Below are 18,504 nucleotides of genomic sequence, written 5' to 3' on the forward strand. Positions count from 1 at the left end.
CGAGGTCATTTCTTGGTAAAATATTACTTAATAGTTTCTTTTCAAAGAATTCCATATATAGGTTGCTTAATACAGGTGAGAGTGGATTACCCATTGCCATACCAAATTTTTGAGCATAATATTCTCCATTGAATTCGAATTTGGAATCCTTAATACATAGTTTGATGAGTTTGATGAAGTCGTCTTTCGAGACGGGCAGTGAAATATCATCCAGGGAATCTATGAGGAACTCTAGTAAATCATCAACTGGGACCTTTGTAAAGAGTGATGTTACATCAAAACAAAGTAACGTTTAGAGTGGAGGACAATGGTTGCCAACCCTCATATATGAGTACGATACAGTCTATTAATTGATAAGATAAAGGGTTATATACACTATCCAGCAACAACGATTTAATTAGTAATAAAATAGGTAGTATTTGATCATTACTCACTTTTTGTATTACCATTATTTATTCATAAATAATTAAGTCGTTAGTAACAATTTACATTATATTGAGGTTAAAAATTATATTATGGGAGTATATTTAGTAAATGTGGGTGGTTTATTATGGTGTTATAAGCGTATTAAATATTTCTGGTATTATACATTAATAAATTATGAATAAATGTACTAATTTAAATAATCGCCCAAACATTTAAAAGGCTGATAAGTGTCAATACTGTCGAAGGCTTGGAGTACAGTGTGCCTACTCTGAGGTCCTGACACTGAGGCGGGTAATGTAAAGAGTAAGAAATATTAGCATTTATTTTTGCAGATTGTTGTTATGTATCACTGCGCTTCAATAGTTAAGGTCTTTAAGTGCATAACACGGTTAGTAATTCCACTATTCCAATACCATTTAAAAAAATATATAAATATATATATGAGATAAAACAAATATTTTTTTGCAGATTTCTTTAAATATGTTGCCAAATAATATTTGTCCGATTCATTGACCACTGATGTAAGTTTAGTTGAAAAATAATGTATTACCGTTATTGGAATTTAAACATTGAATATTTTATGAAAAATATTGTTTATATATATTATATACAATATAATAATACAATATATTCGTTTAATTAACCAGGTGTAAAAAAGTTCAATTACTAGAGCAGAAGGAAGGAATCGGACAACAGCCTCTCTCTATTATGAGTCACAACAACATAACTTAAATCACTACGGTTATCAAACGACTGTATACATGTTAATTTATGTCTATTCGGTCTAAGATTAAGAACAATAATTAAGCAAGAATATAGTAAGACAAACGCACGGGTGTGTAACAGACGGAAGCTCCTGTATAATGAGAGGTTGAAGCTGTGTCTGAATTACCATACCGGTGTAACAGGAGGAAAATCGTCCATCACGTTACTGTAGAAGGATATTTACACATAAATTAATAAACCCTTATAAGATGAATTCACATTTAATGAACTTCTAAGTGGGGAGAGATGCCTGAGCCATTTTCTGAGGTAAGTCAACAATATTGTTAATATATGGTACAACACAATAATGTCCAAAACATTGAAAAATCTCATACTAATTAATTTATTAAATAATACTTACATATCGGAAGTTTTACCCTGTGGCAATATGTACGGTAGGTAAATCAGTAAAGATTTTGTAGAGGACATGGATGGTAATCACTAACAGAAATAGGTTTTTCTTATGTAATTGGTAGTGATTTCCAAGAATTTGATCTTTATATTTGGTGGAAAATAAAACGAATATGGAGCAGACGGCAAACACCAGAAGGAGTTGTTCGATTTCATTGATTTTCACATTGCATCGAGCCTAATAGAACCTGACCTAACCAAGTAAACCTACCTAACCTTACCGAACTTCCTATCAAGAACCCTGGTCCCCTCAGCATATTAAACAGAAAGAACTTACTCTGATGTCTGGTACTAATGAAAACAACTTTTTTGAAGTGGCATTGTGTAATTTTACTTTTTTTTTTTTTTTTACATGAGAGTACAGTCTGACCGAGCAGCTCGTTTGTTGCACGACATATGTTTCAGTGGAATATTTATGGTAAATAATGAATTTCTTCCAATAAGCTACATTACCGGTCATGGCTTGGGCTATTTTACTGGTCCATTGATTATATAATAGAAGTAATGGTTAATATTCGTTTTTATCTCAATAGATATTTCAGTAGGTTAGGTTAGGGTAGGGTAATAGGTTATGTTAGGTCCACAAGAAACAAATGTCAGAATCAATTAAAAAACACCAAAATCCTTTCGAAAAATAATATCTAGTACTAATTGGTGAAATTGTTATAAAAACTAATTTTTACTGGAGTAATGCTATACTGTACAGTAATAGTGTTGGTAAATTTACAGTTTCAGCCACAACTACTGTTTGACCAATAGACATTTGTTTTTCCCTTGGTATTTGGTGTGATTCATTTGAATTTTACTTCCATTCCCCCATAGAACCTGACCTAACCAACCAAAGAACCCTACCTAACCGTACAGTACCTAACTTTCTAGCCGTCCTGCCATATTAAACAGAAAGTACTTATTGTGATATTTTGTACCAATGAATAGGTCGGTTATAAACAAACAGACATCACTCGGTGACTGCAGATATACGTTAATTTCTTTTGTGAATTTACTTTCTCGGGTAATATCCATTTGTGACGGAAGTGGTATTAGAAAAAGTTGCTCCTATTGACAACATATACAGTAGCTCATGGTAAACACAAAATTACTCGAACCGAGTTGTGGCTGAAACTAATATTTATGTATAATTTTTTTTTTTTAGATTTATACATTATCCTTAAAGAAGGATAACAAAGAATAATATCCATGGAGATGGCATGTAATTGTGTAACTGACTCACCACTCAGTAGAACTCAGAGTAGGTGAGGCTGAGCTGTGGGTCAATATATATTAGGGGATGGGTAGGGATTTTTTGTTTAATTATAATTTCAGACAATAAAAAAGACAGTTTTATTTTATGACACTTTAGCACATTTCACCCATAACCAAGATATTGTGAGTTGAAAATAAAAAACTACTAGAAGAGGTATAACTATAGCATTTGTTGCCACCAACCACTGAATCTTGGGAATTTTATCTTTGCAATCAGGAGAGTAGACAATTCTAAGACACTTTTGTTCCATGACTTTTCCCTCGCAAACGACCTAGAACCAAGATATTTAATATGCCGGGGGTAAAGTAAGATAGGTTTGTTTAGTTAAGATTAGTAATACATAGTTGATAATGCAATAAATACTATTATATCATTACTGTACTTCTATTACATAGACAATGGACTGGGAAAATAGCCCAAAACAGCCTGTGAGGCTATTTAACCGTGATTGGTAATTTAGCCACTGCATAATTTCTTCACATACAAAGCACATAGAGACATCACTTCAGTGTCATATGATTAGGTTTTTGTTGTTTTACCCTGCAATTTCCCTCATCTTTTATACCTTACTTATATACTATCATCCAAAGAACATCTGTGGAAAAAATAAACTTAATTGTGTAATTGAATAATTCCTTCTCGTGTTAGCTGTCTTCCACTATTACCGAAAATATAATTTATGGAGATGTGACCTACCACAATGATTGTACAAAGTAGGCAGGGCTTTCAAGTCTAGGTAAATTGTGGGGGTAAAAACAAAAAACTGCATCAATCAAACCTAAGGAAACTTGACCTGACCAGTAATTATTTGGTGCTGTATTCTACTGCCTACTCGATTTTGACACGAAAACACATTCTAGTGTACAGGTATTTCGGTATGGTTTCTTCTACCTTTATTTCCTTGAGAAAATCATAATTTTGAGGAAAAGGGGGAAATGACATTTTCTCAAGAAATGTTGAGGTAATAGTGAAGGACACAGCTAATACCTGAAGCAGTTTTTCTATTTTGTTCATTTTTTCAGCAAATGTTGTTTGGATGATAGTAAGTACAGTAATAAAAATACAACAACTACGAGTACTATAACTTGTTAATGAACAACCTTGTTGTAATTTGATCTCTGTTTCATTGTTTTGTTTATTAAGAAGGGAAGGTTTCTTGAATTATCCCTCCAGGTCACCAACCTTTACTATAGATTTATTGTATTTATCTTTCAGCACTTGGAAGCTCAGGCAAGCATCATACTTCATCCTGGGTCACGATATTTACGTATTGGTCGTCCCTCGGACTCTGTTCCTCACTCAATCCTCCATGCCATTGCTCGTAAGAGACGAAGTGGCGTGTCGGAGTACAGTGACCCTTTTCTGATTCCTCAAGCCAAGTTGGTAAGTTTTTAATTTTGTTTCTTTTTCTTAAAATAGATGTTATCAATGCCTCGCTTCAGATCACATCAAGATTGGTGTCCACCATATTGAATTGTTTAAGGATTTCTACATAGTAACCTGACAGTCATTTATTGAAACTTTTTTGTCAGTGTTATGATTTACTTGTTTTTTATAACCACACTTTTAATGGTTTATATTATCCAAAATTGGCTTCTGAATATTGTCGGAATTGCACCATATGTAACACCCTTGGAATTTATGTACAGTAGTGTATCTGTAGTTGTCCGACTTCTCACAATTTTGCAGTGCACTTTACTCTTTGAGCACTTGGTAAGCCTGGCAGGCTATTGTAAGAATTTAGTTAAACTATGAAACTCTGTCAATGGCCCAGGAGGCCACCAACCCTTATGGTAAATAACCAACCCCAAGGGGGTTTCAAGCTCCACCGTGGACCACAGAGAATTAATACTGTCACTGAGGGCAAAGCAAACACTTTCTGAGCAAAAAAAAATTTTTGACAATAAACAAAAATCTGGCAACCTGAAGGAGTAGCTGAAAACAGAAAAAGGAACTTGGACATAATGTGGGTGTGGGAAATACTGTACTGTATATACTCGTGCATGTTTACAGGGAAAAGACATGATTTCAATGGGTTGTTTTAGAATTACACGAACTAAGGACAGATTTTTGTAGCATAAGTAAAGAAGGATGTCACTGGATATACAGTATTCAGGTGTTGAAAAGGATGAGAGCAGTGATGGTACAGTATTCTTGAAAAGCAGAAGTTGGGTAGTTGTGTAAAGAAATTTTTGGTACTCTCAGGCAGTTTACTTTGTTGAGCACAAAACTCAGGGACTTGTTAATAATTCTGGTGTATGCACTAACAAATAATAATGAGAATTTGTTTTTAGAAAAAGTTGATGAAGAATTATAGAAGGCAAAAGAAGCTATAAGTTCAGTTAATGTTAATTATGATTGATGATTTTAATGCAAGTGTAGGTAAGGGAAAAGAAGAACAAAAACTAAGACCACATGATGTTTTTGATACATCTGTCAGTAAATCTGGAGACTCAGGTTTGAGCCCATGTGGAAACATCTTTTTTTTGTTACTGTAATACTCTACCACTCAATTCACTTTTTACATCATTTTACCCATTTGATGCATTTAGCATCAATCACCTTGATTTTTTTATGTGGATGCAGTCTCACTTAATGGGTAGATATTTTTATGGTTGCCTCAGGGAGTTGCGACCCTGCCTTGCTAGCTGTTCTCACCCTGTGAATTGGTGTTAATCGGGGCACCCAGTCACTGTCAGTTGATTGAAAAGGTTCAAAGGAGGGCCACCAGACTGGTGCCTGCGCTTCGGCACCTCAACTACCCCGAGAGATTGGAAGGCCTGAACTTGCCTAGCTTATACTACAGACGGGTAAGGGGCGACCTAATTGAGGTGTATAAGCATCTCAAGGGGCACTCCTCTGTCAAGTGTCCTTACCTGGAGCTGGCGGACGCTCGCCACCACAAGGGGTCACAGCTAAAAATGCCGCAGGTCCAGAAAACTGTGAGGGTAAACTTTTTCGGAGTGAGAGTTGTGAACTCTTGGAACAATCTGCCAGAAAGTGTTGTTACGGCACCGAGTGTGAGCTCTTTCAAGACCAGATTTGACCAACACTGGAGCAGGTTCAAGTACATTCAAGAGCCGGTGCATGCTCAGTAGGCCTACTTGCCAACAGTTCGTAACAGAGACGTGACCGATTGCCCAAGTGGCTAACAAGCCGATCAGTGGTGAAGAGGATAAAAGTAAAACGTAAAAACTTTGCTTCAATATGACTGATGGCAACTGGGTCACCAGAACTGTGCCCATCCCCTGGTCACTGTTGCATTTTCTGGGCTGGCACCCTATGTTTGTGGTGGTGAACAGGGGTGGACACCCTGTTCTGGTTTTACCCAACAACTGTCATTGGGTATTCACAGCTAACCCACGCAAGTGTGGAAAATGTCTGTAAAGCATTGATGATGATGTGCCATATTTCAGACACTTCACATTGTAATCACTTAAAAAAACAAAAACAAAATTTTGATTTTTCATATTTTGAATTAATATGTTTCATCCATATGCTTCTTCATGACCAACAAGTTGAAGTTGTGAAGGCCATCCATAGAAGCCATAATTTTCTCCCCATCTACTCAACAAAATACTCTTTATATTTTATCAAAAACAAAATTTAGATGGGAGATGCCTTTTGCACTTTTGTAGTGCAGATCTTTATACTGTTTCACTTTTTATTTATTATCTATTTATGTAGTTTATAATATTATGCTTTTTTTATTTTTTACCATATGCTTATGATTAAGTGTAGTTTGAGTTTAATTTATGTGCTTTACAGGATGCAGATGCTGTACAAGAGTTGGAAGAGTGTCGACTGAAGGTTAGTCACATCCTGCAGTCGTCTCTCATGTCAGATGGATCCCGGCGCTTCGCTACACCTCCCCAGCAGATTGCTGTATATAACAAGCGTATACAACCTGTTGAAGATGAAGAAGCAGAGCCATCACCCCCATGGGTGAATTGTGACAAGGAATATATTATTGGTGATGAGGTAGAGAACTTATGTAATATATTTCTTAATACGGTAAACCCTCTCAATAATGAATTCCGATTACCAGATATTCTCAATAACAGATGTCTCTTTGTCGAATATAATTAGTGGGCTACCCCAGTAAGATCACGGCAGCTAACATGATGCCAAACAACACACTAAGCTTACTTAGTATTAAGCTGTAAAACACTCTAATATTTCCTGTAAGCACACATTTTATATAAAAAAAAATTATCTGTGTAAAGTATTTCTGTGTTTTATTGTCATGTTTACACAAGGCTAGCATAAAGAAAGAAGTTAAGGTAGTGAAGCCCCAGAATTAAGTTAAGTTGAATAGCTATATACTGTACAATACCATATGAGATGTGTGCTTTGATGGTGGGGGTAAAAAGGAAACACTCCAAGTAGAGGAATCCTGTCAATAACAGAAGGCTTGCATGAATTAGTCTGGTAATTGAAGAGTTTTCTCTAATATAGAACTACAATATAAATATTTTATTTCACTCATCTCTGATCTGTTAGATAGTTTTGGCACTATTATGTCTCTAAAGTGTGGGACGTTATCTATTTTAGTTGATGCAGTCTGAATCAGTCATGAAATTTGACAGTTTGATTTAGAATTGTTTACATAATACAAATTTGTACTGTACTTAACTGTAAATACTGTATTACTTGTGCTCCATTTCAGATTCTTTCGCTGCATCCCAGTCTGGAATACAGTATTCATTTTCCCATTGTGCGTGGTGACCTCAACATCCACACTGGTCTGGGTGGTTCTATTAGTGCTGTGCTGGCTGACCTAGAGACCATCTGGGGTCACTCTATCTCCACAGTTCTGAATGTCCCACTTAAGGATCTTAAGGTTAGGCTTCTTTGTGTTAGTTATTATTAGACAGAGATAGCACTATGGGGGCCCCAAAAAATAAAAATTACATTTTATTACTGATGAGAGGAAGTGGGTGGCCTATGAGAGAACCAAACCATCAAAAGTCCTCTCTGCTTTCTTATCAATGAAAGCCTATTTAATGACAGGTACACTATCAAAAACTAAGTACTGTAGCCAGATAATGTTTTGCCAGTTAAATTTGGGTTGTTCAATCTCACTTGAACCATCAGTTGACCCATAGGCCAGTGAGGATTTCATGTCTATTAAGTTGACTATGTTGACTCCTGTTCATTGGCTCACATGCTTCAAACACATCTTCAGTCATGATATATTGGACCCATTTTTGGTCATAAAAAAGTCCAGTATCACCTTCATAATACCTGCTACTGTATTTGCCAATCACCACACTGATAACCAACTCTTCAGGTTTTGGAATTCCATATGTAACTTATTGGTGTCATTATTGCATGGTAAATGATAATCTTTTTTATTTATTTGAGTGCTAATTTCATTCTAAATCTTTCAGTTTGCCTTACAGTAATTAAGACAGTTACATGAGTTGAGAAAACTTACTTTGCATTGTAAGGCTGAGTGTTTTTGTTTGTTTCTTAAAGAATTCCTGTTAGTAGCCAGTAAGCATGCTGGCTTGTACTCTGGCTGCTATGATCTTTGTGTGAGACACACAGTTTACTTGATCTTCAAATTTTTACTGGCGGATTATTAACATATGCACAACACACCACCTCACCCCCCAGTCATAGTCAATGTGATGGGTGAGTTAAGTTGGTTGTTTCAGATAGGAATAAGCTGGGATGGAGATTCTTCTAGTAATCCAAATTTATTTAACCTAAAAATTAACTAGCTAATGCCAACCTAGCCTAACCTAATTGTTTTCTGCAGTGAATGTGCTCTGAATAATATTTGATCTGGATATTAAGTTATTTGGGGGTTTCAAGAGACAAAACTTGCAAAATCATTTGAGGAAGTTATAGGAATTATCATCTAAATGCACCAAATGAATTAACAATTAACTAAAAATGGTAACCTGTGAAGTCTGAATAAACTCCCGTGATATTAAACTGGTGGGTTTAGTTTTAGTGCCCTGATGCACTTCTGGAGAACTTTTGAATTGTTATTTCAAACACCTGCTCCTCAACTCATGATGGCACAGTTTTGTTTCTTGACAGTCTCACTTGAATGCCTCCAGCCAGGTGCAATGACTGAAACTTTACAAGTTTCATCATGCTTTACATATATTATGTCTGTCATCCATGAGTTGTTTTAGTAGCTGTTTATATCACAATCTCTGAGAATTTCACATTATAAAAGTTTTATTCCAGTTGCAAATGAACAGTTAGATATATATCAGATAATGAATATCTCTTTGGTGTTTTAAGAAATTACTGGGATAATGTAGTTTAATAACTTAGGTGTTTATTCAGATTTGAGATGTTATCAGATGAATTATGTGTTTGCTTTCTTTGATCGGTCCAACAACATTGGTACCATTTAGAAATACTGTACAGTAATCTCTTGTAGTAGTTTGAGGGACCTAAAGATAAAAGTGGGTACAGTACCATGTGCCTGGCAGCCTGTTAGAGGCATTGAGAAAACCGGACAATGGGGACTAACCCTTCTTCAATACACAAGGAGGCATTGTGGCCAGTACTGCACACAACCACCTTCACTCCCTAATCATAAAGTGGGTTATATTAGGTAGGAAGATGATCTGTACTACACAATAGAGACTACAGCATCATAGCCTGTGTGTGGTAAAATTATGGTATGAAGGTAGTGGTGTAAATTTTCACATGTATGCTCCATGTGAGCTGTCCCATTAAACTTTGGTTATTTCTAAACCGTGGAGGTCTGTACGCGTGGAAAAAACCGCTTGGGACCATACGCAGAAAAAAAAAAGATGCTCGTGTGAAGAGAGCCTTACAGTGGAATATGAGAGCTGCGGCTAGCCTACCTGGTTTGAAATATTACTGTAGGGTAGCGTTATTTGTCATTTGCGGATATTGAATAGGAGTGTTAAAATATCAATTGCAGATAAGTGGGGTTGCAAATATCTGTGTCGTGACTAGCGAAGTATTCCTGTATATCATAACTGTATCTTGTACTCGCTGCTTTAATAGATGTGTTCTCTCAGGCATACAAGGCCTCAAGTATCCATGTGGTTTATGCCTATCTATATCCAACATCATTCTTCAGTAGCACTTCCTTTACCCCCTAATCACTTTACACCATGCTCTCTCCTTATTTATGCCCACTGCTACTTCCAGTATGTGTATCCCATGATTTCTCACACACACACACACACACACACACTTGAAGATAATTAAATTTTTTCTTCTCTTTTATCATATTAACTAGACACTGTTTATAGAGAACTAACAAGTATACTGTATTGTTTCTTGCAGTTTTACCGTGCAGTGTTGATTATCCCTGACATATATAACCGAGACCACATAAAGAAGTTGACCAACTTGTTACTGAATGGCTTGGGCTTTGGTGGCTGCTTTGTTTTACAGGTAAGTACTTATGTGGCCATCTTGCTTAGTTTTTTTTTCCAAAAGAAGGAAAGAGGATTTAGTTTGACAAACTCTGTTTCTTCTTTATACCCCCATCCTGAACAGAGGGAAATAGCAATCAATGTGTGTATGGTGTGTGTGTCAGTCTGTAAGTACTGTAATTAAAATTTATGTACAGTGATCCCTCGGTTACCGAGCGCCTCGGTTAACGAGATTTCGGTTAATGATTTACCTTCCATAAGATTCTTAACTTCGGTTAACGAGCAATCCCTCGATTAACGAGTTTTTTACGAGCCGACTTCAACATGTTTTCGCTTGCATTTGGCGGTCCACCAGCTGTAGTAGTAGTCCGCCTATACAGTAATTGGTTTTAGGGCTTAAATTCCTTACTATTTTAGTAAATATCAAGAAGTTTATACTATTCAATAATTTTAAAAGTTTAATATTAACTTTTTTATTCATTTTAACAATTATTGAACATAATTGAAGGTAAAGAAACTAGTTTCTGGCATGCCATCCAGCCTGTTAACACACCAGACAGGCGTTAGTCTCTCTCTGTTTTCAGTGGAGGTAACATTTTGCTTGAGACTCTCTTCAACTAAATGCTTTTTTTCTGTGTTCCAAGCAAATTATTGGTCATTTTGAAATTTATTTTACATATTGACAATATATAATGCAGAGCAGTGTTGATTTAAAGAAAATAATCTTGAATTACACCAAGAGAACTAAAATTTTATGGGTGAAATGGTGCCATGGAGTGACTTCTCTTCCACCCCAAAGCCTTCTCTTCTCCCTTCTCCTCCACCCCCATTCTAATTCCCATCATCATCATCCAGGAGCCTTCTACATACACACCTCAAAGTAAGTGTACTTTTCTACCTTTTTTGTTGAATTTAGGCAATTTTCGGTGAGCTGGAACCAATTACCCAAAAACCCATTGAAACAATGGTTTCGGTTAACGAGCAACCTGCTGGAACGGATTGTGCTCGTTAACCGAGGGACCACTGTATTATAAAGTATGTAAAATCAAATTGTTCAACAATTTTTAATGGACTTTCACAAATTAGATTTGCTTTGGTGATTTTTGACAGATATATGGTTCTTTGATACATAATTAGTGATAGTTGAGGAATTTGCCATCGGAGGACTTTGTTTACTTTATCTTATCGCTATACCATTTGTGTACCCAAAATATGTTATTATACAACAGAACAATATTGTAATTTGGTACAGTTTGCAGTTATTTCTCTTACTTGAAAATGTGATAATACTGTACAACAGTATTTTGTGTGATAAAGCATATTTAAAGGATTGGGAGGCTTTTAATATTTAAAGGACTGAGAAACTTTTAATGAAAAGAAAAATTTAAGTAGTGGGGATAGGGAAATTCTAAGGATAAACATGTTGCATATTCCTGGTTGAAAATTATATTTTAATTTTCATTAAATAACATTGTTTCACCTGAAGGTCTCAATAAAGATCACACATTCAGGCATTCCTTTTGATTTAAGTGATCGTATGAGTCACTTGTCACGATCTAGAATTATAGATAATATCTAATAGTACAGCGGCATAGCCAAACAATTGTGCATTTTATCATGAAAGCTATAACTTTGGCACAGATATAGAGTAATACATGGTGAATATTTTCAGATATGGAACCACTAGAAACTCAACCTCGTGGGCGCCATATTGAATTTCAAGATGGCCGCCGTTCAGGATACGCTAAACCATGTATTTCTGTTTTTACGGTTGCATATTTCATTCCAGTGCCTCAATATACATAATCCGGGTTACGAAAATCATTTGTGATAGTTTTCGAAGTTTATTACAATGAAAAAGACAAGTAAAAGCATTACACTGGAAAATTAACATACAAATTTTCCGAACTCCCAAAACTTAAAATTTTTTCTAAACATTCAGCTATTGAGGCCGAATCTCTGTAGATATTTGGCCTTAATAGCCACCTTCACATGCACACAGTTCAGTGCATTTAAGTGCAGCTTTTTTGCACCTACACTTGCCACCGCAGTGTTTTCTGCAACCGCAAGAGATGAGCTCGTGGCATGACTTTGACACTTCAGATAGTGTGGTCCAGAGTGGTTCCAGCTCATCTCCCGACTTTATCCAACCCCAGTCACATGGTGATGGCAGACTGACAAACGCTATTGTGGCCTGTCCCCAGATATGTCCAGCCTGATAAGCAGCTCTCTTTATGTGCTGCTCCAGAGCTGCTCGTGTTGGTGGGAGATGCTCCAGTGATCTTGATTTTCTTGAAAACAGTTTCTTTCTCAGCATGTTCACGTCACAGCATGTGCTCGTACGGTCATAGAGCAGCACGATGAATCTCTCCAGTGTCGACAGGACACCATCAGGCAGCTCACTTGGGGTGGAAGCCAGACTGAGGAAGGCGGTTGTCACTTCTGGAAATGCATTCCATGTGGCCCAGGCTGCCTTCTTGCTATGACCTGCAAAGGCAGATACCGTGTCGCAGCCCGTTATTGCGTGAAACACTGGAAGAGCTCTCAACTTCTCAGGTCCCAGGGCCTTTGCAATCTGATGTGCTGCTATGTAACATCGATTCTTTCCTGTGCCAAAGGTAAGCCATAGTTCATCTAGTACCTCACTCCGTTCATTCGCTAGAGCAACTGCAAGGATGACAACATCTGTATCGACGGTACGAATGAGTATTCGCCGATGACCACATTCCAAGGCATCAGCTGCATGAACCATCATATTAGTGTCGGCCTCTTCGTGGTTGAATGGTGCCAAGTTGGCTGTGTCCTTCCGGGGTGGAACAGTGAGTACCTGTTTCTTGTCTGTGACAACCAGCTGTTTACTTTCTTTGACAACCAACTGAATAACCTGTTCTGACAGGAAGCTGAAGAGTTTCTCTTTGTTGTCACTGTTGCTGAGAAAATTTTGCCAGTTGCTAGGTAGAGGACCAGAGACAGTGACGCTTCTTTGAATGCCCTTGCCACGGTTACATCTTACTGTTGCTTTTAAGCTCCCAGATTTCAGGTAGCAATCCCATACCAGGTCAAGTCGAGATCGATATTCGAGCTGTGATTCAATATAGGGAATGAATACAGCTGTGCTGTATTCTTGAAATGTCCTACTGCCTCCTGGCTTCAACATTTCCACAACGGCAGGTCCATCGAGTATAATTGAGGTGACATGTGGAGCGTCAGTGATCTTGTCAGCAAGCTGTTCAAGAGGTGTGAGTAAGTCTGCTTTCTTGCTGAAGCGGAGTTTCCCATTACTGGAGAGTGCTGGTGGATAGGCCTGGTTTTCATGCTTGAAGAATTCGTCCAAATCACCCTCTCTTGTTTGACAGGCTATGTACAGCCTGGAGAAGAATCCATAGTCGAAGGCTAGTTGCTGCTTACTCCTAGTTGGAGACTTGGATTTCATAGAACTGAATAGTGTTAGCTTGTTGAGCTTAATAGTGTCACCAATAGGCTTAGACTTGTCTTCAAGGCGTTCTCTTACATATGAATGGAATTGTTCTCGTCCAAGCTTGACAACATTTTGCACATTCTTCACGTGTTCTGGACAAAAGATTTCCTTTGTATGAAGAACCATTAGGTCAGCACTTTCTTCTTCAAATGGGTTTCCCATTTCTTCCATGACAAGAGTAAGTGCTTTCACATCCTGAAGAAACTTGTCCTGCGCCGTGTTGGCTTGCTCATGATGGTGGAAGTTAGCCTTGGTTTGCTCAGCTTTCTGCGATGATTCAAATTCAGCAATGACCCGTGCTACTTCTGGACCTGCAACCATCCACCGCCGAAGTGCACTAGGGTTTCCAGTCAAACCGACTGCACCACCATCACCTTTGATGAAGGCATTGTTCTGCTTATGGGCCTGGTCTAGTGCCATTGCAGAAAAATGGCAGGCTGTCTTTTTTGCAGTGAAATGTCCAGCTTGAAACTTTGCAGACACATCAGGATGCTTGTCCGAGAGCTCTGTCATGTCCTTCAGGTGGACTGGAACCCACCGAGAATAATGAGTATGATCCAAGGCTAAGAACCACTGACACAGTTCAGCCAGAGCATCCATGTATAGCGAGAAGTTTGATTCTCGTAGTGATCTAACAAACATAAAGATACTTAGCTCTAGGTTGAGGGTGGTTGCCCAGTACTGAAACTGGGGACAACATTCAGCCCTTTGCTGACACCAGACACCAAACTCTAGGGGCTCATGACCATCACTTTGGGCATCTTCAGTGTATTTGCCATAAGCCTTGTGCTGTAGGATGTTCAGGGTTGCTGCTGTTATCTGATGGCCTCGCCTGGTGCGTGTGACGTGAGCAGCCTTTAAGAAAGAGTTCGCAGTTCCTGGGCTGGCAATATCGGCTTGCACCAGGGTTTCTGCCCACCTGCTACCCTGCAACCAACTGCCTGTCATCCTCAGAGCCGCCATTTCAATGTGGAGACCGCCCAGAATCATAATAAATTTCTCTTCGCCTTAATTTTCGGGCCAATTCCACTGAATCTGTTTGGCTATTGCAAACAATGGTTGATCCAAGGTGATTACTGGGGTTTGACCTTTTCTTTCTTCCTATAGCCTATTATTTCCCTATGCTTTGCAGTATTAGACGGTCTCACAGGACTAAGACAGTAACGTGGTGAAACCTGAATTTTTTTACGGGATCCGCCCCTCATTTATAGCGGCCACTCAAATCCAGTATCGAGTGGTTCCATATCTGAAAATGTTCATATACCATTACTCCATCGCTGTGCCAAATTTGGTGCTTTCATCATTAAATGCACAATTGTTATGAAAATTGTAGCTATGCCGCTCCACTATAATGAATGGAGGCCCTTTCAAATTTTTACTGAAAAACATTGTTGAAATAGTATCAAGTTTGTAGATTATAGTTAGGTCTGTGATTTGATGATAGTTTATTCTAACATTGATCATATTTTGCTTTCTGTATTCAGCTAATATTAAAGGTGTCTTCATTATACTAGTCCTCTGGCATTTTTCAGTTGTTTCATTGGCACTTTATATGACTAAACTGGTTGGAAATATTGTGTAATGTGAATTACAAACAGTATTCAGACTTTTTTATCAAAAGATATCATTGTGTATGTGAGCTCAGGTGCTTCACACAAAGTTTAGTCTGGGGAATGGGCACCGTGTTAGTAGTGCAGCCATCTTGGCATACTCATAATATTTTTTTTTTTTATGTAAGGTATTGTAATTTTTCTAATTTTTAACTAGTACATGATTTCTTTTTATAATATTCTTAAGAAAAACTTATCGCATTTATTATTTAATTTTGGTTACTGTTTCACAAAATTGCGTTCCACCTCGAAAAAAAAAGAAAGTTCTGGTAATTGCCAGATATTACATTCTGATGTAAATGTTTTGGAAACTGTGACACCACATTGTTGGACAATTGTACAGCACAGCATGCCCTGACAATTTGCGGATTTTTAATTCACGGACCTTGATTATTCGCGGATGACACCCTGGATGTACAGTACCCAAAAATGTCTAAGAGTAGTTTTTAAAGTTTGCTGTCATTTTTGTGGCCGGGACGGAGCCATTCGTTCTAGAGACAGTAATTTCTTCTACCTGTATTGTATATGTCTACCTTCAAGTCAACTCCATGCTTTGTTATTAAAGTTAACTTTAATAACATGGGATCCCAGTCTTACAGGCTATTAAAATCCATGAATCATGATGAGCATTGATTGCAAAGTTATGGAGTTCTGCTATTAGCATTTTGACATGGAAAGTTTACTCTCTTTCTTTGAATTCCTGTTGGGCCTCTGCCAAGTTCACAAAAGCCAACCATGAGCACATGGCACTTGATGCTTGGATTTCCCCACCGTCCGTTGTATGACCACCAGTGCCTGTAATATACAGAAGTTCATCATGACAATTAAACATACACTGATACAGTATTCACATAAAAACATTACATTAGACAAGTCATATGGGAACACTCGCAGGTGTCTGGTCATCTTTGTTTTGTAGCCAATTTATTCCACAAGAATTTTTTTGCATGATTTATATATCACTGGGTTCATTTATTGTTTTGGCATTAACATAAGCAGAAAAAGAAAATAGTGAGACGAGAATAAGACTACAGTATTATATTTTTTTACTCCGAATAAAGAAAAAAATACTGTACTAGGTATTTGTGTTCCCAGCATCATATGAGATCTTTTTCACAAACCTACCAAGGTATTATGTAGTTATAGAAGCAAAATTTTATGAGCTTTCTAGTGGTGGCTTTGGAATTTTGATATGGCTAATTGTGGGGAGGATGGGAGAGAAAATAAAGAGAAAAATGGGACCTACCAGCAAGGCTTATGGGAGAAAATTGATGGACAGCAGAACTCCACCCAAACTTTTGTATTTTCTGGAAGCTTCCCTTGCAAGAGCATGTAGTCGTCTATGACACATGAAAATTTGATGCAATTGTCTTGAGAAGAAAAACAATTTTGGCGAATTTTTTAACGTTTAATTGTGCAATTCGTGTTATGATGCGCAAGAGGGTTAAATGAGGAAAATTGTACAATCAGGCAACTGGCTGAGTGACTGTCCTGTTGGAGATGATTCTACTTGTCCCCAGTGAGTTTGAGGAATAAGTTATACTGTACAATGATTGTAGGAGAATGATGGCGCATTGAACGTTTATTTGTAGACTTAATAATATTGCAAGTTAAAGAATAATAAAGCAAAATAGTAAAATAAGCAAAACAGACATTATTTTAGCATATTTTCATGATTATTTAAGAAAATATTACAAAAATTATGAATATTTTTCATAAATTGAATCAGGAGTTTTTTGGGGGGGTTTCGTAATGTCAGATTTTTGTAAACTGAACCTTTGTAAATTAGGGACTGCTTGTTATAATTTTTTGTACTGTATTTTAAAACAAACATGCATGAGAAAAATATATGTGCTTGCATTTATGATACTGTACTGTACTGTACATAAAAAGTGCAATCAGTTGTATCAAGTGCCATAATTATCTGTACAGCATTAATGACACCACTGACCTTGAAAAGGAGAGGCAGACAGCTGTCATTCACTGTGATTTTTTCTATACCTGACATTTAACTCAACTTTTTGCTCCTTTCTTTATACATTTTGTTTCTCAAAAGCACCAGTTCTTTTAAAGAATTCACTAGTGCTCGAAACACTACAAAGTCAAAAACTTGTGAATAAAAAGGAATAATGTACTATAATAAAAGATCACAAAAAGTGACAGTTCGATTTCTATTGTTCATATACAGGTAGTTCATATACCATTAGGTTTTAATACTTCCTAAATCCTGTAATTCTCTACCACCGTATCCTGTTCAGGTATTATAAACTTTAAAAAAAAAAAAAGGTCTTAAGCTGTCTCCTTTAAAGGCATCCACAGAAATCATTAGACAGAGTTTGAACTCAGAAAGGTGTTTGAAACCCATTCATGTGTGGGGAGCTAGCCCCCGAACGTGTTCACCTAGCTCCCGAACAACTAAGAAAACAGTTGCAAGTCTATGGTTAAATCATTAAAATATTTTCAGAGCACATCTGTTTTTTAAATGAGGGAACCTATGCAGAGTACTGTATTTTCTATAGACTATTTACTGAAAAATTACCAAATTTGATTTAAGAAAAAAGATGCCTACACTGCATAGCCAATGTTAAAAACATTATTCCAACTGAGTGGGTTCTTGGGCATCAGCCAGTTGGGGAGCATGTGTCAGGGTGACTTAGTGGGTTTAGTCTTTTGCATATAAGATATAGTACAATACAGTACATATATAGTTTCATCAGCCTACCAACATGTTACATGCGCAACCAATCTGATGATGCAACTGAATATTGGTGACCAAGCAGTAAGGCATGGGTATGCCAGGGACCTTGAATCCCAGCATAGGGTTAAGTATCACACTTAATGATCAGACACAGATTAGCTGGGGCTCTCACACCCTACATGAGGCAGGCCAATTTCCTCTCTTAAGTGCTGACATAGATCCATACAGTACTTATCACTTGGCATGGTGGATATAGTGGGCTATGCAAAATTATTCCCATGAAAGTTGTGTTCAGTCACTTAAATATTAAAGCACCAGCTAAAATCCGCATGTTTTAGGAAATATCTTATAACATGACTAACAGAATGGTAAACATGCCGTATGTAAAATTACACAATTACCAGTACAGTATATTGTATGGAGATAATGTTAGATCAAACTCAACTTATATGTATCCATTTACCTGATAT

General features: G+C 37.2%; 2 protein-coding genes across 3 annotated transcripts in view; one reads left to right on the forward strand and one right to left on the reverse strand.

Moving 5' to 3' along the window:
- Positions 1 to 1,117: 1,117 nt before the first annotated feature.
- LOC121872959 (actin-related protein 8-like) overlaps positions 1,118 to 18,504 on the forward strand; it is an 83,310-nt gene continuing 65,923 nt past the window's right edge. Inside the window, exons 1-5 of the mRNA XM_042376105.1 lie at positions 1,118 to 1,458; positions 4,082 to 4,249; positions 6,635 to 6,847; positions 7,536 to 7,709; positions 10,157 to 10,267. Of these exons, the coding sequence (XP_042232039.1) occupies positions 1,438 to 1,458; positions 4,082 to 4,249; positions 6,635 to 6,847; positions 7,536 to 7,709; positions 10,157 to 10,267 (687 nt within the window). The 5' untranslated portion in view covers positions 1,118 to 1,437. The remainder of the gene's footprint in view (positions 1,459 to 4,081; positions 4,250 to 6,634; positions 6,848 to 7,535; positions 7,710 to 10,156; positions 10,268 to 18,504) is intronic.
- Positions 15,954 to 18,504, reverse strand: part of LOC121872958 — a 34,819-nt gene continuing 32,268 nt past the window's right edge. For both annotated transcript variants that reach the window (XM_042376103.1, XM_042376104.1), the window contains one exon: positions 15,954 to 16,131. In XM_042376103.1, the coding sequence (XP_042232037.1) occupies positions 15,978 to 16,131 (154 nt within the window). In that variant the 3' untranslated portion in view covers positions 15,954 to 15,977. The remainder of the gene's footprint in view (positions 16,132 to 18,504) is intronic.

Source organism: Homarus americanus, unplaced genomic scaffold, assembly GCF_018991925.1.
Source record: "Homarus americanus isolate GMGI-L3 unplaced genomic scaffold, GMGI_Hamer_2.0 scaffold11022, whole genome shotgun sequence".
NCBI classification, from domain to species: Eukaryota; Metazoa; Arthropoda; class Malacostraca; order Decapoda; family Nephropidae; genus Homarus; species Homarus americanus.